Below are 22368 nucleotides of genomic sequence, written 5' to 3' on the forward strand. Positions count from 1 at the left end.
ATCTTCAACTCGCAGCTCCACACCTGTGAGTTCGTGGGGGTGTCAGTGGGTACATGCCATTGTGTGAGGGATCAGCATCAGGCTGTGTGTTAAATCAAGCCAATGACGGAGGAAGCTAGCAGTAGATGTTTGAGGCGTATCAGTCAGTCAGGGTAGTGTATGTATTTGATCCTGGTCTACTAGCCTGACTCTGTGGAGGCGGCGGACGATGCCTCCACCTCTCCTTCTCCTCAGCAATCCTCACTGGTGGGTAGGGAGAAGCAGGGGTCCAATCATATCAAACATGAAGGCAGCTCAGAAACCACTCAAAATACTGACTTCCAGCCGAGCTGCGGCTCTTCTCTCACCTCATGCATGCAGTGTCTGGGTACTTTGGAAAGTTTAGACTAATACCGGACAACTCCCTTTCTCCCCGCTGGTACATCTCTGCTCCTCCCTCTACCTTTGTTGGATTTGGTCTGAAATACACAAGATAGTTTGAGCCTTGTGTAAAATGAGACTTCTTTCAGAATGTATTTTTTAAATTCAGAACGGAGACTAGGTGTTTTATTTTAATTTTAAAGATGTTGAGATTAATTGGAAATTACTCTGATGAAATGGGAATGTGTCATTTTATCTATTTTGGCTAGAGTAACAAGAATCTCAGACACTTAATAAAATGCATAAAACATGGACACACACACACACACACACACACACACACACACACGAAAGCAAACTGAAGCACTGACAGAAATGGTGGTTAGGGAATAGCTATTTCATAGAGGGCTGAGCTGCAGTAACAAGGCTAAGAAACGATCTAAGAACCTATCTGTGTTTGAAAAAGAGATGAAGCCATTAGCCATTACCTGGGAGTCTTGACTTAAACAAAAAGGTGTGTATATTTGCACTATTGACAAAAAAATGTATAGTGCTGTATTGTTCACAGATTTTCAATTTCTCCAGCTACAACTGTTCCTGCTTATGTATGTTGAGCTTCTGTTCAGCAACATAGATGTAAGAGCTGTATGTGGAGCTATATGGTGGACAGTGAAGCTAGATGGAGGACAGTGGAGCTAGATGGAGGACAGTGGAGCTAGATGGAGGACAGTGGAGCTAGATAGAGGACAGTGGAGCTAGATGGAGGACAGTGGAGCTAGATATAAGGACAGTTGAGCTAGATGGAGGACAGTGAAGCTAGATGGAGGACAGTGGAGCTAGATAGAGGACAGTGGAGCTAGGTGGAGGACAGTGGAGCTAGGTGGAGGACAGTGGAGCTAGATATAAGGACAGTGGAGCTAGATATAAGGACAGTGGAGCTAGATATAAGGACAGTGGAACTAGATATAAGGACAGTGGAGCTAGATGGAGGACAGTGGAGCTAGATGGAGGACAGTGGAGCTAGATGGAGGACAGTGGAGCTAGATGGAGGACAGTGGAGCTAGATGGAGGACAGTGGAGCTAGATGGAGGACAGTGGAGCTAGATGGGGGACAGTGGAGCTAGATGGAGGACAGTGGAGCTAGATAGAGGACAGTGGAGCTAGATATAAGGACAGTGGAGCTAGATGGAGGACAGTGGAGCTATACCGTGCATTCGGAAAGTATTCAGATCCCTTCACTTTTTCAAAATGTTCTTACATTACAGGCGTATTCTAAAATTGATTAAATATTACATTTACATAACTATTCAGACCCTTTACTCAGTACTTTGAAGCACCTTTGGCAGCGATTACAGCCTTGAGTCTTCTTGTATATGACGCTACAAATTTGGCACACCTGTACTTGAGAAGTTTCTCCCATTCTTCTCTGCAGATCCTCTCAAGCTCTGTCAGGTTGGATGGGGAGCGCCGCTGCAAAGCTATTTTCAGGTCTCTCTGGAGATGTTTGATCGGGTTCAAGTCCAGGCTCTGGCTGGGCCACTCAAGGACATTCAGAGACTTGTCCCGAAGCCACTCCTGCGTTGTCTTGGCTGTGTGCTTAGGGTCGTTGTCCTGTTGGAAGGTGAACCTTCGCCCCAGTCTGAGGTCCAGAGCTCTCTGGAGCAGGTTTTCATCAAGGATCTCTCTGTACTTTGCTCCGTTCATCTTTCCCTCAATCCTGACTAGTCTCCCAGTCCCTGACGCTGAAAAACATCCCCACCGCATGATGCGGACACCACCATGCTTCACCGTAGGGATGGTGCCAGGTTACCTCCAGACGTGACGCTTGGCATTCAGGCCAAAGAGCACAATCTTGGTTTAATCAGACCAGAGAATCTTGTTTCTCATGGTCTGAGAGTCCTTTAGGTGCCTTTTGGCAAACTCCAAGCAGGCTGCCATGTGCCTTTTACTTAGGAGTGGCTTCCGTCTGGCCACTCTACCATAAAGGCCTGATTGGGGGAGTGCTGTAGAGATGGTTGTCTTTATGGAAGGTTCTCCCATCTCCACAGAGTAACTCTGGAGCTCTGTCAGAGTAACCATCAGGTTCTTGGTCAACTCCCTGACCAAGGCCCTTCTCCCCCGATTGCTCAGTTTGGCCAGGTGGCCAGCTCTAGGAAGAGTCTTGGTGGTTCCAAACTCTTTCCATTTAAGAATAATGGAGGCCACTGTGTTCTTGGGGACCTTCAGTACTGCAGAAGTTCTTTTGATACCCTTCCCCAGATCTGTGCCTCGACACAATCCTGTCTCGGATCTCTATGGACAATTCGTTCGACCTCATGGCTTGGTTTTTGCTCTGACATGCAGTGTCAACTGTGGGACTTTAAATAGACAGGTGTGTTCCTTTCCAAAACATGTCCAATCAATTGAATTTACCACAGGTGGGCTCCAATCAAGTTGTAGAAACATCTCAAGGATGATCAATGGAAACAGGATGCACCTGAGCTGAATTTCAAATGTCATAGCAAAGGGTCTGAATACTTATGTAAATATGGTATTTCTATTTTAAATCTTTTTTTAATTAGCCAAAAAAATAGGTTTTCACTTTGTCATTATGGGGCATTGTGTGTGGATTGAAGAGAAAAACATATAAAATAAATAAATGTTAGAATAAGGCTGTAACGTAACAAAATGTAGAAAAAGTGAAGAGGTCTGAATACTTTCCGAATGCACTGTAGATAAGGACAGTGGAGCAGCCGGCTTGTCTTATTTAAATTTTAAACAGTATCTTAAGCTTGGAGTTCTATAACTTCAGTTGACCTCTTGGGAATTGTGTTGTATTGCTTTATTGAAGAGAGAAAGCACATTAGAATGCTCCTACTATTCCCCCTGTTCACTCTCGCTGTGTTGTGATCCTGGACAGAGATGTTGCCTGTGTTGAATTGTAGTGGTTAATGTAGAACATCCTTTTACCTCTGGTCATCTGTTAGCTTTTTTTAAGCCAGCTCATTTCTTAGTATACATGAAACACAGAAACGTACCGTTTACTGGATTCATTTCCATGTGTAGAACAGCCTTGTATGTTGTATCCGATGTATAGCTGACCTTTGTTCTCACACTCTATCCACCCACTAGGTGAGCAGCACCCCAGCGTGTAACCGAGCGCTGACCAAGATGATATACTGCCCATACTGCCAAGCCATGCCCTCAGTGAAGCCCTGCAACAACTACTGTCTGAACGTCATGAAGGGCTGCCTCGCCAACCAGGCCGATCTGGACCCAGAGTGGAACCAGTACATCGGTAAGAGCCCTCCCTCCCTTTGTCTCTGAATGTGATCTGAACTGTTCTGACTTTGCTTCGTATAAAATAAATGCATTCTGTGTTACATTTTACATTTTAGTCATTTAGCAGACGCTCTTATCCAGAGCGACTTACAGTTAGTGAGTGCATACATTTTCATACTGTTGAATTGTGGTTCAGTGTTGTCATTTGTCTGCATGTAGTTCCATGGGCAGAACACTGTGATAATATGCTTTTTACTGTTTCAGTCCTTCTATTTTCATTGACAATTTATACTGGATAAAAACGCCATTATTCATTGTCTGGTGGGCTCGAGCTGTGTTGAATGAGCAACTGCAGTATGGTAGCTACACGCTATGGGGAGCACAGAGCTTTGTGAAAAGCAGTTCAACAGGAGCTCGTTCAGCTTGGGGAGATTACAAACATGAATATAACACGGCAGTTATTTATTTATTAGAATTCCTTATTCAGTTTGGAGCCTTCATTTTGACATATCAGGACTGCTGGAGTGATTTAAAACAGAGCAGGCTAGCTGTGAGCTGCACTTTAGAGACCCATGTCAAGAATGCCGCTGTCAGAAACTAGCAGTTGAAATGGGGCCACAGCTCTCTGGATAGTTGTTTCATGTCAGAACAGCAGAGGTCCAATGTAAAGTACAGCGCACTGAGATGTTAGTGGAGCAGCATACCGCGCTTCAGATTAATATTCAATGGTAATATTAGGTTGACTACGAGACCCTTGTTACTCACAGGTAAATGTAAGCTGATGGTAATGTGTTTACTGTCCGATGTCCTATTAAAGAGCTCGGCCAAAGGTCCAGCAGTACAGATTTATCCAAGTGTATTACAGAAACCTTCGCTAAGGTGTGATTTATGTTATTCTATTTGATCATTGGGTGGTCTACACTGTAGCACAGATTCTTGGACAACCTACCCGAAACAGTCATTTTCTCTAGGTTTGAATGTTTCATACTCTAAATTGGAGGATTGTTCCCAGGGTGTAGATGAAATGCCAGTTTCATATCTTTTGGCTCTCTGACATTTCATATTCATTATAGGCTCAAAGATTTTCAATTAGCTCAAGGTCCAACCACAAAGAGATATCGATCCTGCTTTCAGAGCTTACAGTAGGGATTGCATGTCTGCCAGCTGTCCCCTGTGCTTCCCGTTGTTCTTTAAGTAGTTTCGATTTTTTTTAAAATAATTAACTGCTCAAATAATTAACTGCTATCTCTAATAACACGAGCATTGGTGGTTTCTGCCGTGATGGTGAAATCCATTTAGTTCGCATACGAGCTCATTGAGCAATGTAGGATTATCACACACTTGAACATGCCTTTTCATCCACATATAAGACTACAGTGTAGTAATGTACTTCAAACTCACATGAACACCTTCAGCTATTCCAGTTGCTGTGAACAGAAGGGTGAAGCTGGTGACTGCAGGGCTTTGAGGGAAAATGGAACACAAAAGCCTGGACTGACATGGAACTTGCATCAGAGCTTAACCCCTTACACTCGTGGGAATTGGCAACTTAACCCCTTACACTCATGGGAATTGGCAACTTAACCCCTTACACTCGTGGGAATTGGCAACGTAACCCCTTACACATGTGGGGATTGGCAACGTAACCCCTTACACATGTGGGGATTGGCAACGTAACCCCTTACACATGTGGGGATTGGCCTATATGGATAGGGCTAAATTGAAATGTTTCTTACAGAAGAAATATGGAAAGCATATGCATAACCATGCTAGCAATTAACCGTTTGGAGATTATGGGAAAATTATTAGATTAAAGGTGAGGACAAAACAGTTCACCTGACACAAGACTGAATCCAAACATTACACTATTGATTACTTTTGCTTTTAGATTTGTGTGTATTGTTGTGAATTGTTAGATACTACTGCACTGTTGGAGCTAGGAACACAAGCATTTCGCTACACCCGCAATAACATCTGCAAAATATGTGTATGTGACCAATAAAATGTGATTTGATTTGATGTGTATTTAACATTTGCCGCATTTGTTGATAACGAAATCTGAAAATTATCTGGATACATTCTGTAACATAATACAAATATTCTTGGACAATTTGGGGTTGGTGCAACATAAGACAAAATAAATGCCAAGGGTTTGAGTGAGAGGACTAACTGGTGTCTCCAAGTGGCCACAAACCTCTCCAAAGTGTGCACAGTTCCTAAGTAATTTCAATGCACTTTTATGACTCAAAGAAGAGTCTTCAACTATAAGGTACTTTTTTTTTTAGCTCTCCTAGCTGTGCTGTTGAGGAACTACAGTAAACACACTTGTAGTTGTTTTGTTTGGAACACAGCCCTGCATCCCCTCCATCACACAATTACTGTTGTTGTTTACGCAATCCAAAAAGGTCCATTTATAAATCGTAATATGGGTCAGGTGGGCATAATTTGAAAGCTTGTTCTATTGCCAACATGACTAACTAAATTATGAAATACGATCTTACAGTGTTAGGCTTTCACAAGGCAATTTAGAGAAGTACATTGTAATTTTGGTACCCAGAATGGAGTCATGAGTGCATTCAGATGTGTGGTCCACGACAAACTTTCTTCACAATACAACAAACGGGCTCATTCAGTTCAGGACAACCCAGGGTATGACGCCATGTCATCTTGTAACTGTACATCAAACATACTGATCATAAACGTTGACACTGTATATGACATGAGTTTTATGATATGGACATGTGAAGTGCCCATTTGGACTCACGGGTGTTTGGCTTGCTTGTATGACATTAAAGCAGTATTTATTATAATCATCAACATCTCGTCTTTCAAAATACATAGAGTCCTCGTATAGTTACAGCATTTCCCTCACTCGGACAACACAAAATGTGCAGATGTTGCCCAATTTAGCTGGAGGGATGGGGGGCAACTTCTTGTCACACGTGGTGTTCAAGTTCAGAACGGCTGTCAGTCAAAACCCATACAGAGCTGTGAAGTGCAGAGCCTGAGCTCTGACGTCATGTGTAGCATGTTACTGTACAGCCACTGCGTTCCAATTTAGGCGCTTATCAGTGTCCAAATCTGCCATTTTCAAGCCGTATAGGGGTACGTAAAGATATTCATCTTGATTCCAGTGGCATCTATCCAGCCCAACAGCATATGTCTGCTCCACTGACCAGACAAGACGAGATACCGGAGAGGTGAAAAGCTGGACTGAGAAATCCTTTATAGCTGGAAGCTGAGCTCCCGATAGCAACGATTTTTCCCTCAGCACTTCCTCACTGCTAGAACTCCACCAGCAGGAAATGTCACTCTCTGACACAGTGCATAGGAACTCCTGACAGAAGTTGGACAAAAAGGCAGTCGTTCACATTACCCTCAGCCTGACCTTCATTTATCTTCAGTGTGGTGGGGGGTAGAGGAGGGACTCTGGTAGCACTGCCTGGAGCAGGCCAAAACAGATGTTCATTCAATGCAGCTGTGCTTCTGCTTCCATTAATTCAGTCAAGCTAGCTAAATATGGAATGCTCTAAAACATCCATCTCTTCTCAGAATAGCTGTGTGCCAATGCAAAGCTTCCGTTTATGCCCTGGTTAAGACAGGTGCTTTATAAGGCTCACATTATATTGGTGTGTCTGAATGTTGTTGTTACTCTCTGAAGGGAAGACATTATGTTATTAATGAAAACGGAGATCAAATCTAATTTGATTGATTTGATGTTACAGCAGGTGCAGCAAAATACTTATGTTTCTAGCTGCAACAGTGCAGTAATAACGGACAATACTAAAACAATACACACTAATCCCCAAAACTACAAATGAAGAAATGAAGAAATATCAGAACGAGCAACGTCAGAGTCCAGAATATAAATATATATATATATATATATATACACTGAGTGTACCAAACATTAGGAACACCTTCTATGTAATGGAAAGAGCAGGTGTTCTTAATGTTTTGTATTCAGTGTATATATGTATATATGATGGTGTGTATAGACAGTATGGACAGTATATGAATAGAAAAGGTGTGTACAGCAGTAGTTATATACAGTAGGATGAGCCTTGACTAGAATACACTATATACATACGAAATGGATAGAACTAGTGCTCCTTCTTCACCACACTGTTTGTGTGGATCAACCATTTCAGGTTGTCAGTGATGTGTTCGTCGAGGATCTTGAAGCTTTTCACCGTCTCCACTGCGGCCCCGTCGATGTGGATGGGGGGGCGTGTTCTCTCTGCTGTGTTCTGAAGTTCACGATCAGCTCCTTCGTTTTGTTGACGTTGAGGGAGAGGTTATTTTCCTGGCACCACTCCGCCAGGGCCCTCACGTCCTCCCTGTAGGCTGTCTCGTCGTTGTTGGTAATCAGGCCTACTACTGTTGTGTCGTCTGCAAACTTGATGATTGAGTTGGAGACGTGTGTAGCCACGCAGTGGGTGAACAGGGAGTACAGGTGGGGGTTGAGCACGCACCCGTGTTGAGGATCAGCGTAGCGGAGGTGTTGTTGGCTTGGCAGAGGTGTAATTGTTGGAGTAGACGAACATCCGCAGGTAGCCTAGTTTTTTTAAAGTGATTTGTTTGACAATAAGATGAAAACATCATGACTGATTGTGTTCATGCCAAATTAAAAGGTAATAAAAAAAGAAATACTGTTCAATTACATGTCTAGCTAGTAACGTTAGCATATCAAAGGGCTGAGATTACGCTTGGCAGATGCACTGTGAACTGCAAGCCATGGAACTATTAGTATGTTGAGCACAGGAGGCTGGTGAGGGGAGGATGGCTCATAATAATGGCTGGAATGGAGTATATGGAATGGTATCAAACACATGGAAACTGTGTTTTCTGCGTTTGATACCATTCCATTCATGCCGTTCCAGCCATTACTATCCACCCGTCCTCCCGAATTAAGGTGCCACCAGACGCCTGTGGTTGAGTGCCACTACAAATCAGTTAAGTCATTTGTGGTTTTGCATGTGTTATTGTAATAATAATAATAATAATAATAATAATTGATTGGATTTACATAGCACTTTTCTACCAACTGAGGTACTCAAAGTGCTTTACATAGTAGGGGGAAACTCACCTCATCCACCACCAATGTGTGGCACCCACCTGGGTGATGCACGGCGACCATTTTTGTGCCAGAACGCTCACCACACATCAGCTATCAGGTGGAGAGGTGAGGAGTGATATATGCCTATTGTACATATGGCTATTGTACATATGGCTATTGTACATATGGATGTTGTATATACACTACCGTTCAAAAGTTTGGGTTCACTTAGAAATGTCCTTGTTTTCGAAAGAAACATTGATCAGAAATACAGTGTAGACATTGTTAATGTTGTAAATAGCTATTGTAGCTGGAAACGGCTGATTTTTTTATGGAATATCTACATAGGCGTACAGAGGCCCATTACCAGCAACCATCAGTCCTGTGTTCTAATGGCACGTTGTGTTTGCTAATCCAAGTTTATCATTTTAAAAGGCTAATTGATCATTAGAAAACCCTTTTTCAATTATGTTAGAACAGCTGAAAACTGTTTTATTGATTAAAGAAGCAATAAAACTGGCCTTCGTGAGACTAGTTGAGTATCTGGAGCATCAGCAAGTGTGGGTTCGATTACATGCTCAAAATGGCCAGAAACAAATAACTTTCTTCTGAAACTCATCAGTCTATTCTTGTTCTGAGAAATGAAGACTATTCCATGTGAGACATTGCCAAGAAACTGAAGATGTCGTACAACGCTGTGTACTACTCCCTTCACAGAACAGTGCAAACTGTCTCTAACCAGAATAGAAAGAGGAGTGGGAGGCCCCGGTGCACAACTGAGCAAGAGGACAAATATATTAGAGTGTCTAGTTTGAGAAACGCATCACAGGTCCTCAACTGGCAGTTTCATTAAATAGTACCCGCAAAACACCAGTCTCAACGTCAACAGTGAAGAGGTGACTCCGGGATGCTGACCTTCTAGGCAGAGTTGCAAAGAAAAAGCCATATCTCAGACTGGCCAATAAAAATAAAAGATTAAGATGGGCAAAAGAACACAGACACTGGACAGAGGAAGATTGGAAAAAAGTGTTATGGACAGACGAATCGAAGTTTGAGGTGTTCGGATCACAAAGAAGAACATTTGTGAGACGCAGACCAAATGAAAAGATGCTGGAGGAGTGCTTGATGCCATCTGTCAAGCATGGTGGAGGCAATGTGATGGTCTGGGGGTGCTTTGGTGGTGGTAAAGTGGGAGATTTGTACAGGGTAAAAGGGATCTTGAAGAAGGAAGGCTATCACTCCATTTTGCAATGCCATGCCATACATTTACATTTACATTTACGTCATTTAGCAGACGCTCTTATCCAGAGCGACTTACAAATAGGTGCATTCACCTTATAGCCAGTGGGATAACCACTTTTTTTTTTTTGGGGGTAGAAGGATTACTTTATCCTATCCCAGGTATTCCTTAAAGAGGTGGGGTTTCAAATGTCTCCGGAAGGTGGTGAGTGACTCCGCTGTCCTGGCGTCGTGAGGGAGCTTGTTCCACCATTGGGGTGCCAGAGCAGCGAACAGTTTTGACTGGGCTGAGCGGGAACTATGCTTCCGCAGAGGTAGGGGAGCCAGCAGGCCAGAGGTGGATGAACGCAGTGCCCTCGTTTGGGTGTAGGGACTGATCAGAGCCTGAAGGTACGGAGGTGCCGTTCCCCTCACAGCTCCGTAGGCAAGCACCATGGTCTTGTAGCAGATGCGAGCTTCAACTGGAAGCCAGTGGAGTGTGCGGAGGAGCGGGGTGACGTGGAGAGAACTTGGGAAGGTTGAACACCAGACGGGCTGCGGCATTCTGGATGAGTTGTAGGGGTTTAATGGCACAGGCAGGGAGCCCAGCCAACAGCGAGTTGCAGTAATCCAGACGGGAGATGACAAGTGCCTGGATTAGGACCTGTGCCGCTTCCTGTGTAAGGCAGGGTCGTACTCTCCGAATGTTGTAGAGCATGAACCTACAGGATCGGGTCACCGCCTTGATGTTAGCGGAGAACGACAGGGTGTTGTCCAGGGTCACGCCAAGGCTCTTCGCACTCTGGGAGGAGGACTCAACGGAGTTGTCAACCGTGATGGCGAGATCATGGAACAGGCAGTCCTTCCCCGGGAGGAAGAGCAGCTCCGTCTTGCCAAGGTTCAGCTTGAGGTGGTGATCCGTCATCCATACTGATATGTCTGCCAGACATGCAGAGATGCGATTCGCCACCTGGTTATCAGAAGGGGGAAAGGAGAAGATTAGTTGTGTGTCTTCAGCGTAGCAATGATAGGAGAGGCCATGTGAGGATATGACAGAGCCAAGTGACTTGGTGTATAGCGAGAATAGGAGAGGGCGCTTGATTGGAGCCAATTTCCTCCTACAACAGGACAATGACCCAAAGCACAGCTCTAAACTATGCAATAACTATTCAGGGAAGAAGCAGTCAGCTGGTATTCTGTCTATAATGGAGTGGCCAGCACAGTCAACGGATCTCAACCCTATTGAGCTGTTGTGGGAGCAGCTTGACCATATGGTACGTAAGAAGTGCCCATCAAGCCAATCCAACATGTGGGAGGTGCTTCAGGAAACATGGGGTGAAATCTCTTCGGATTACCTCAACAAATTGACAACTAGAATGCCAAAGGTCTGCAAGGCTGTAATTGCTGCAAATGGAGGATTATTTGACGAAAGCAAAGTTTGAAGGACACAATTATTTCAATTAAAAATCATTATTTCTAACCTTGTCGATGACTACATTTCCTATTCATTTTGCTATAGTTCCTATTCAAACTCATTTCATGTATGTTTTTTAATGGAAAACAAGTTAATTTCTTAGTGACCCCAAACTTTTGAACGGTAGTGTATGGGCTATTGTACGTATGGCTATTGTACATATGGCTATTTAGGAGCCCATAGCCAACCCAACCCAAATGATATACCCCTTACGGGAACCTGCTTTCAGTAATGTATTTATGCAAAGGAATTGTGGTTTTTGTTTTATTTCTTTCTCAGTTGGTAAGACTAGCAAGTTTATTTTCTTCTCTTGTATTGCCTAAGGCGGGAAGCAAATGGGCCATGCGAACGAACGACATGACTGAGGTGTTTCACCTAGAACAGAATGTGAAATATTCAGTGAACCTAGTATTTACATTTTTACATTTAAGTCATTTAGCAGACGCTCTTATCCAGAGCGACTTACAGGAGCAATTAGGGTTAAGTGCCTTGCTCAAGGGCACATCGACAGATTTTTCACTTAGTCAGCTCGGGGATTAGAACCAGCGACCTTTCGGTTACTGGCACAACGCGCTTAACCACTAAGCTACCTGCCGCCCTAGTAGAATTCACTGCTTAAATAAGCAGAACTTAAATTTCAATATTTCAAACTATAAGAAGAGGGCTGAGTGGAAAGGTGATGAACCTGTAGAAGTAACACGCGCATAACATATCAGACACAGTAGAAAATGTTACCAAAACATTTCCAGACTAACCCAGTGGTTAAGACGTATCACATGAAACATTACAGCATTGAAGATCATTTTCAGGTGCTTTTTATCTATGCATGCCACCTTGCCTGCACATATGCTTACTGGTGTTTTAACATGAATCAGACACTATAAAGGACAAATGTTTAAATATCCAAATCTGTCAGCTGAATTCAAGCAAAATGGTTAAAGGCGTTGTTTTTCTTATTCAGGTCATTAAAATAGACGCAATAAATCATGGATTATATTTGTTCCACTGAGTGGCCAGTCTCTAATCCATTTGTTCCCATTGCAGGATAAATCCATGCTTACCTCTCGCTACTCTGCATGAAAAACAACAAGAATGGCCCAGTCTATGAATTATGGTAACAGGTGGCAGACATTCTTTATTCAACCTGCGTTCTGTATTCATCACTGCAATAGAATTATGGCATGCATGTGAATCAGTTAACTCCAGGAGTTGTTTGGTTTTACTAAATGTATGTTCATATTATATGTACTCTTATAATCTCCACCCGGCACAGCCAGAAGAGGACTGGCCACCTATCAGAGCCTGGTTCCTCTCTAGGTTACTTCCTATATTCCTGCCTTTAATAGGGAGTTTTTCCTAGCCACCGTGCTTCTACATCTGCATTGCTTGCCGTTTGGGGTTTTAGGCTGGGTTTCTGTATAAGCACTTTGTGACACCTGCTGACGTAAAATGGGCTTTATAAATACATTTTATTTTATTTGATCCAGTAATAGAAAAGCTGAGTAGTCATGTGAAGTAAGATTATATGAGATTATATTAAATGTTTTTGATAGGATGAATCATCTGAAGCGTTGAGTAGGCTAACCAATGAACATCTGTCAGTCCACACCTGATTACTCCTCCACTGAACATATGCTGCGTTCACCAACTCCTCCAGGGTTTAGGACTGAGTGCAAATTATGGGGGACCAGGGGGGGAGGTGGGGTCTCAGACACCCTGAATGAGACGTGAGTCCCCCTAAATGCAACAAAGTAAAACTTTGGGGGGGGACACCTCTGTCATGGTTTAAATGAGCTGTTCCCATGTGGCTGTTCTTGTCATCCCGGGATAGTCCCGCACCTTTTCAGGTGTCCCAACATTTCGTGGCTGTTCTTGTCATCCCGGGATAGTCCCACACCTGTCCCAACATTTCTACAAAAAAAAATGTATTTTTGTCAGCAAGACGCATGAATTAATTTAGGCTACAAGAGCGTCATTACAATCGCAGAATGTCATTAAATTTTTTGATGTCTCTTTCCATTCATCAAGTACATTAGTGCCCTGTTTGGATTCTGGAGTGGACGAACACGCGCAGGTAGCCTACTACACGACTGGTTGTGTTCATGCCAATTTAAAAGGTAATAAAAAAAAGATACCTTGTTAAAGGACATGTCTAGCTAGTAACGTTAGCATATCAAACATGAACATTTACCCCTCTCAAATGAATATAAAAGTACAGTTTTAGCATATTAAAGTTACCTTAAAACAAGCCAGGCTTCATTTGATCAATATCATCATTATACAAGTCATTATATGAGGTAAATGCAAAAATTGTGACTGAAAACGTTGATAATTCCCCTGGTGAGTTGATCAGCTTCTTGCTGCAAGCTTCCTGCCTGGACGGTGGCTCAGAGCAGCCAAGGTGGGGAATAACACCCTGTCTTAAAGATGCAGCGACAGTTTCAGAATGTAACAAGCTGTTACTGCAATTTCAAAATTGTAGCTGAGCTATTAGTATTTTTACTGTATGAATTTTAGGATCAGTGAGACAATTCTGTTTACACTGCCGTGCTTAGAGGGGGGCAACTGTCGGGCGAGTGTCATGCGCGACCTCCGGAGGTAGCGTTCGAGATGTAAGAAATACGCAAGATTACATTACAGTAATGTCTCTTGACAATCGATACCTCTTGAGAATCTCTCAAAATTCTCGTTAATTCTCGTCAATGAGAATAGAACCATATACTCTGTGTTTGTGTAATGGCTTGTTATAGTTAGAGAGATCTTTGAGGTGCATTCGTATTTTTGTATAGGGAATTGTCCTTTTCATTGAATAATGTTTTGAAATGTCAAATGTTTGTGTTGGGCTGTCCTGGAGAATTGATGTCTCGATCAGCTTATGGTGTTTGAACATCCGTCACCTGCTGTGGTGATGAATGTGGCCCTTTCTAGTTTACACCCCATGTGCCATTATAATTTTTCGTGTTTACACCGATGATAGAAAGCGATTTTCCTTCCTGCTCGACCTCTGCAATGCACACAACAAGACCCATTTGGTTTCACTCTGGGACAAATCAAAGGGGTACTGCATGACAGTGTTACAGCTTTCTCTTCTATTACTTGGCTTCGTTGTGACGCTGACTTGTGTCGTGCTCTCTGGAGGCCGTATGTCACCACACTGATTTTATTAGCTTATTTATTTTTAATTGTGTGATTTTGTTTCAGTGGGGTAACCAGAGACAGCCACAACCTCACAATTCATGACATTTCTAACCAACAACATTTCCTGTCCTTTGTGAAGATTTCCTCATGAATAAAATATAGCAGAGGAAGGGAAAAAAACTCCCAGCAGCACACCACTAAAGGACTGCCAATGGCTGAGCATTAGACCTCACAACTGGTCAAAATATTTCATTTTCTGCAAGGGCACCGCACTAAAGGGAATGGAAATAATGAATATATTGTTCATTAATTGTGTGTCTTGTCCTTACGTTTGTTTAAACATTGATATAATTAATTGCCTCAACACCACAGCAGCTAATGAAGTCAGTCAGTAGGGACCTAACGCAACAGGGTTTTATTAAAGGTCATGCACAGTCAAACTAGCGTTATTCATCAAACTGGGTCATGTGTGGAGGATGCCAGGTGAAAGTATGATCAATAAAGTATGAAAAATGACAACTGCTTGCTCATGGGTGAAACCCAGGGTGAAACCGCCTTTCTCCCTCCTCTCAATCAAAATAATGAGTGCAGCGGGAGCAGCCTATTGGCCGAACGAGTCATGTCACCCGTTCATATATGTGCATACACCAATGGGAATCCTTCTTTGCCCGCCAATCAGTGGTCTCCGTCTGCATAGGGGTTGGTTCACCATCTTCCATGCCGAGAATGCTGCAGAGCAAATCAAACTTCTAGCTAGCCAGTAGTGGTGCGTGGGTAAAAACACTTGGTGGAAGCCAAGCCCCCCCCCCCCCAAAAAATAAATAAAGCCATATGACAACCTACAGTTGAAGTCGGAAGTTTACATACACCTTAGCCAAATACATTTAAACTCTGTTTTTCACAATTCCTGACATTTAATCATAGTAAAAATTCCCTGTCTTAGGTCAGTTAGGATCACCACTTTATTTGAAGAATGTGAAATGTCAGAATAATAGTAGAGAGAATTATTTATTTCAGCTTTTTATTTCTTGCATCACATTCCCAGTTGGTCAGAAGTTTACATACACTCAATTAGTATTTGGTAGCATTGCCTTTAAATTGTTTAACTTGGGTCAAACATTTTGGGTAGCCTTCCACACGCTTCCCACAATAAGTTGGGTGAATTTTGGCCCATTCCTCCTGACAGAGCTGGTGTAACTGAGTCTGGTTTGTAGGCCTCCTTGCTCGCACACACTTTTTCAGTCCTGCCCACAAATGTTCTATAGGATTGAGGTCAGGCTTTGTGATGGCCACTCCAATACCTTGACTTTGTTGTCCTTAAGCCATTTTGCCACAACTTTGGAAGTATGCTTGGGGTCATTGTCCATTTTGAAGACCCATTTGCGACCAAGCTTTAACTTCCTGACTGATGTCTTGAGATGTTGCTTCAATATATCCACATAATTTTCCTTCCTTATGATGCCATCTATTTTGTGAAGTGCACCAGTCCCTCCTGCAGCAAAGCACCCCACAGCATGATGCTGCCACCCCCGTGCTTCAAGGTTGGGATGGGGTTCTTCGGCTTGCAAGCAGCTCCCTTTTTCCTCCAAACATAACGATGGTCATTATGTCCAAATAGTTCTATTTTTGTTTCATCAGACCAGAGGACATTTCTCCAAAAGGTACGATCTTTGTCCCCATGTGCAGTTGCAAACCGTAGGCTGGCTTTTTTATGGCGGTTTTGGGGCAGTGGCTTCTTCCTTGCTGAACGGCCTTTCAGGTTATGTCGTTATAGGACCCGTTTTACTGTGGATATAAGATACTTTTGTACCTGTTTCCTCCAGCATCTTCACAAGGTCCTTTGCTGTTGTTCTGTGATTGATTTGCACTTTTCGCACCAACGTACGTTCATCTCTAGGAGACAGAACGCGTCTCCTTCCTGAGCAGTATGACGGCTGCGTAGTCCCATAGTGTTTATACTTGCGTACTATTGTTTGAACAGATGAACGTGGTACCTTCAGGCGTTTGGAAATTGCTCCCAAGGATGAACCAGACTTGTGGAGGTCATAATTCCCATGATGTCAAGCAAAGAGGCACTGAGTTTGAAGGTAGGCCTTGAAATACATCCACAGGCACACCTCCAATTGGCTCAAAAGATGTCAATTAGCCTATCAGAATCTTGTAAACTTCTGACCCACTGGAATTGTGATACAGAGAATTGTAAGTTAAATAATCTGTCTGTAAACAATTGTTGGAAAATATACTTGTGTCATGCACAAAGTAGCTGTCTTAACCGACTTGCCAAAACTATAGTTTGTTAACAAGAAATGTGTGGTGGTTGAAAAACGAGTTTTAATGACTCCAACCTAAGTGTATGTAAACTTCCGACTTAAACTGTATGTATTGTTTTAATTGCATTGTTTGCTCTATAACCTGTTAATTAATATGCCTTACGGCCATGATATATAGGCCTAAAGCCCGAGACAATAAGAAGACACAGTGACAGAATAAATTAAACCACACCTTTGTTTCATCACAAAACCGGATAGCAGCCTCTGTCCAGTGAAGTCCACAAAGCAAATTGCATGTACAGTAACAGATAGTTAATGTTTCCAACATTTTCGGACCACTAAACAGCTATTGATTTAGAACCACAGAGAGTTACCGCAAGTCGCAAAGAAAACAGGAGCTGCCTCCACTATTCCAGCACCATTTCAACTTCAACATTTCAACAGCATCAAATCACCTCTGCTTAGTCTAATACAGTGACAACTAAAATATACCAAAAACAATTTAGTCCAGTCAACGTAAGCTAAATATAATGTGGCTGTCCATGGTTCTGATTTCTGTGTTTGTTCTTGCGCGTTCGTGCAAGTAGTAAAACACGTTGACTCACCCTACTTGTAGAGAAACTCCAATGCCATCCTCCTCTCTTTCATGTTGACGAAAACAGTCTATCACTCGGTCATACAGTACACACTTTAATTTTTTGTTGTCCTTGGCTACCTGGCTAAAATGCTTGCTCGCTAGCCTAACTTCCTTTCATATGCAAAGTTAACTAGTTAACATTAGCTTCTACATCTAGCTACATATTGAACTTCCATCCTCTCAGGCCAGGGGCACAATAATGTATGAATTAATGGTTGGATCAGAATAGCCGTTATAATCATTGGCCAGTACGGAGAATTAAGTAAAACCAGAAGTCCAAATCCCTATCTCCATCCATGTCTACTTTAGGAAAGGGCAAATTTTAGCTCGCTGGCTAGCTAACCACCAGAGGACAACAACACAACGAGATGCAACGATTCAAGTTTTTCTGTCAATGATGTATTTTCTCAGTGGGATTTGATAGGAGTGATGTCAAATCCAAGCCAGCTTCCCTTGACACTTTTTTTTGGTGCGCCAGGACCATTCACAGTTGAGCTTGCTCAGTTTAGCTCAATGCTGATTGGCACATTTTCTATAGTTTTTTTTGTCAACGCTACAGGCAACAATGTCATACTTGTTTGGACCAGACAGCATCAGGTGGATGGCCTACACGTAGAGAGATAGAGGGGCGCTGTGAGATACATTCAGCCTCTTGCGAATTGAAGGAAAATTATGAAACACAGAGAGACGAAAGATAAATAATTGTATGTTTATTTATTTTCAAATTTTGGGGGGAAGCCTGGCTTCCCTTGGCATCCATGAATACACACCACTGTAGCTAGCTAGCAGGTGTTCAGCTAACATGCCACTGCAGCTAGTTAGCAGGTGTTCAGCTAACATGCCACTGTAGCTAGCTAGCAGGTGTTCAGCTAACATACCACTGTAGCTAGCTAGCAGGTGTTCAGCTAACATGCCACTGTAGCTAGCTAGCAGGTGTTCAGCTAACATGGCTACGTATCGTATTGTGCCTGGATGCCAAAGTAAAGATTTGCCTTTATTTCCATTATGGATCATATTTCATAAATTTCTGCTCTCAAATCAAACAGCCTCACTGATAGTCACAGATGAGAGATAGGGTTAATTTTCTCAAATTATGAGGAATTTTATCAGGAAACAATATTATGGGTGATGTTTTTTGTCACTCTAAGACTATTTATCTGGGAAATAGGATGACTGTGCATTCCCTTTAAGCTTCATACGTCTCTGTCTCTCAGATAAATATGAATCTTGGTGTTCACTATTGACTTGCATGGTGTCTCAAAGAGACTTTTGTCTGCACAAATGTAACCTTGAGTCACTTATAATTTGAGATGGATCTGAATGAAAGACAAAAGCACCAGATACATAATATGAAGCAACACTCTGCAGTACTAAATGGATAATTAGGATGGTCGTAATCTGGCAGACACAGACTTTTTGACAGAAGAACTTAATCTTCTCTATCTGGACTCTCTGCTTTGCTCACTCCGTAGTGTGTATAAGTCTTAGCTTGACTGTATGCTTAGAAGAAAGGCAGAGAAGTAACTTGCAATTTGATAATGTATCTAATAATAAAACCTCTGGAGGTGCAATCAGGGGAGAGGGAGAGAGAGATCTTATTCTACAGCTGTGATTTTTAACAGCATCATGTCGATGGATAAGACCCTTACCACCCACTGCTGAGGAAATATAATAATTATTTGAATATGCAGATTCTTGTTGATATCTCATCTGGTAGGATACAGTATCCATGCCCTGAAATTGTATTGCTTTCCTCTGTGATGTGATGTAGCAAGGAAACCAGACAAAAGTATAGAGCTATCTATTCAGACCTTATTCTGCTCCATTAGATTGTTTTAGTCTTCTTCTCTCTCTTTAGTCAGTGAGGTCTGAACCCCCCTCCCGGTGATGCATGCAGACCTCTGAGCAGGGGTGATTTAGCAAGGTCTTCTCCCAATGCTATTCCACCCCACCACTGGAACCTCTGCTAAATGGATTTATAATGGTTGTTTGCTCTCGGACAAATCTTTGTGGCTGGTTCCACCACACAGGGACACAGGGTTAAGCAAATACACAGGAGTAATCTTTTATCCTTTGTGATATGTGACCACAGTTGATAGAATCCTGGAATCCATTCATGTCCCTAGGTGTGGGGAAAGGTAAGAGTTGGACAGTCAAAGCTCTTAGAAGAAATGGCAATGAGCCCTGCATTGCTGGAACACTATCCCAAACACATTAAGAATATATTCCTGATGGACTGTAAACAGAGCCTGTGAAATAATGTATTTACCTAATCTGTCACCAGATTGAAGGCAGACAAGAAAACATTTTGTTTGTGTTTTTATCGATCAAGTAAGGCAGCAGTGAGTGAAAACCAGTAATTGTGAGCCTGTTACTCAAAGATAATCATAATTCACCTGAAAGGAATTACTTTTTCATCATTATTTTGAACAATAATTTGAAGATTTGTAAGAGTTGCTGAATATATATATATATATATATATATATATATATATATATATATACATGTATATATACACCGTTCTAATGTCCATTGCTCATGTTTCTTGGCCAAAGCAAGTCTCTTCTTATTATTGGTGTCCTTTAGTAGTGGTTTCTTTGCAGCAATTCGACCATGAAGGCCTGATTCACACAGTCTCCTCTGAACAGTTGATGTTGAGATGTGTCTGTTACTTGAACTCTGTGAAGCATTTATTTGGGCTGCAATTTCTGAGGCTGGTAACTCTAATGAACTTATCCTCTGCAGCAGAGGTAACTCCAGGTCTTCCTTTCCTGAGGCGGTCCTCATGAGAGCCAGTTTCATCATAGCGCTTGATGGTTGTTGCGACTGCAGTTGGAGAAACTTTCAAAGTTCTTGAAATGTTCCGTATGGACTGACCTACCTATGTCTTAAAGTAATGATGGACTGTCGTTTCTCTTTGCTTATTTGAGCTGTTCTTGCCATAATATGGACTTGGGCTTTTACCAAATAGGGCTATCTTCAGACCCCTTTTCCACATTTTGTTACGTTACAGCCTTATTCTAAAATTGATTAAATCGTTTTATCCCTCATCAATCTACACACAATACCCATAACGACAAAGCAAAAACAGTTTTTTAGACATTTTTGCTAATTCATAAAATAAAAAGGAAATGGAAATATTACATTTCCATAAGTATTCAGACCCTTTACTCAGCAGTTTGTTCAAGCACCTTTTGGCAGTGATTACAGCCTTGAGTCTTCTAGGGTATGACGCTACAAGCTTGGCACACCTATATTTGAGGAGTTTCTCCCATTCTTCTCTGCAGATCCTCTCAAGCTCTGTCAGGTTGGATGGGGAGCGTACCTTCACAGCTATTTTCAGGTCTCTCCAGAGATGTTTGATTGGGTTCAAGTCCGGGCTTTGGCTGGGACACTCAAGGACATTCAGACACTTGTCCCGTAGCCACTCCTGCGTTGTCTTGGCTGTGTGTTTAGGGTCTTTGTCCTGTTGGAAGGTGAACCTTCGCCCCAGTCTGAGGTCCTGAGCGCTCTGGAGCAGGTTTTCACTAAGGATCTCTCTGTACTTTGCTCCGTTTATCTTTCCCTCGATCCTGACTAGTCTCCCAGTCCCTGCCGCTGAAAAACATCCCCACAGCATGATGCTGCCACCACAATGCTTCACCATAGGGATGGTGCCAGGTTTCCTCCAGACTTGATGCTTGGCATTCAGGACAAAGAGTTCAATCTTGGTTTCGTCAGACCAGAGAATCTTGTTTCTCATGGTCTGAGAGTCTTTAGGTGCCTTTTGGCAAACTGACCATTGGGTACTTGGTCACCTCCCTGACAAAGGCCCTTCTCACTGGATTGCTCAGTTTGGCCGGGCGGCCAGCTCTAGGAAAATTTTTGGTGATTCCAAACTTCTTCCATTTAAGAATGATGGAGGCCACTGTGTTCTTGGGGACCTTCAATGCTGCAGAAATATTTTGGTACCCTTCTCGGAGCTCTACGGACAATTCCTTCTACCTCATGTCTTGGTTTTTGCTCTGACATGCACTGTCAACTGTGGGAACTTATATAGACAGGTGTGTGCCTTTCCAAATCATGTCTAATCAATATAATTTTCCACAGGTGGACTCCAATCAAGTTGTAGAAACATCTCAAGGATGATTAAGGGAAATAGGATATACCTGAGCTCAATTTCGAGTCTCATAGCAAAGGGTCTGAATACTTATGTAAATACGTATTTTATACATTTGCAAAACATTCTAAAAACCTGTTTTTGCTTTGTCATTATGGGGTGTTGTGTGTGTGTTTATAATGTAATCCATTTTAGAATAAGGGTGTAACGTAACCAAATGTAGCAAAAGTCAAGGGGTCTGAATACTTTCCGACTGCACTGTGTATGTGTATATACAGTGGGGAGAACAAGTATTTGATACACTGCCGATTTTGCAGGTTTTCCTACTTACAAAGCATGCAATAAAATGCAAATTAATTACTTAAAAATCATACAATGTGATTTTCTGGATTTTTGTTTTAGATTCCGTCTCTCACAGCTGAAGTGTACCTATGATAAAAATTACAGACCTCTACATGCTTTGTAAGTAGGAAAACCTGCAAAATCGGCAGTGTATCAAATACTTGTTCTCCCCACTGTATATATATATATATATATATATTTTGGCAACTCTTTTACAAATCTTCAAAATCTCTCTCTATATGGAGAGAGAAATGGGTGTCATAATGCTGTGTGCCTGCTGGAGTCATTGCGTCTAAAAAAAGCTTTTAATTGCATTGGTCACATTCCTTCTCTGATTTCAGAGCGGTCTAGCTGGTGGGACTGGGTGCAGATCATGTTGGGTTTTGTGGTGATCATTTGTTCCCAAACATGTGGTTGTACGAGGAGAAAATGGATGTTGACTGGAAGAAAGGATTTCCTAGACATATTTGTCGACAAAATAGTTGAAACACCCCTGTCAGCTTGCATTA

At 42.3% G+C, this 22368-nt stretch overlaps 1 protein-coding gene across 1 annotated transcript in view; it reads left to right on the forward strand.

Annotated features, from left to right (window-relative positions):
* Window positions 1–22368, forward strand: part of LOC121555152 (glypican-6-like) — a 149655-nt gene that overhangs the window by 57668 nt on the left and 69619 nt on the right. Inside the window, exon 4 of the mRNA XM_041868960.2 lies at window positions 3472–3637. Coding sequence (XP_041724894.1) covers window positions 3472–3637 — 166 coding nt within the window. The remainder of the gene's footprint in view (window positions 1–3471; window positions 3638–22368) is intronic.

The sequence above is a fragment of the Coregonus clupeaformis genome, chromosome 40 (genome assembly GCF_020615455.1).
Source record: "Coregonus clupeaformis isolate EN_2021a chromosome 40, ASM2061545v1, whole genome shotgun sequence".
Classification (NCBI taxonomy): Eukaryota; Metazoa; Chordata; class Actinopteri; order Salmoniformes; family Salmonidae; genus Coregonus; species Coregonus clupeaformis.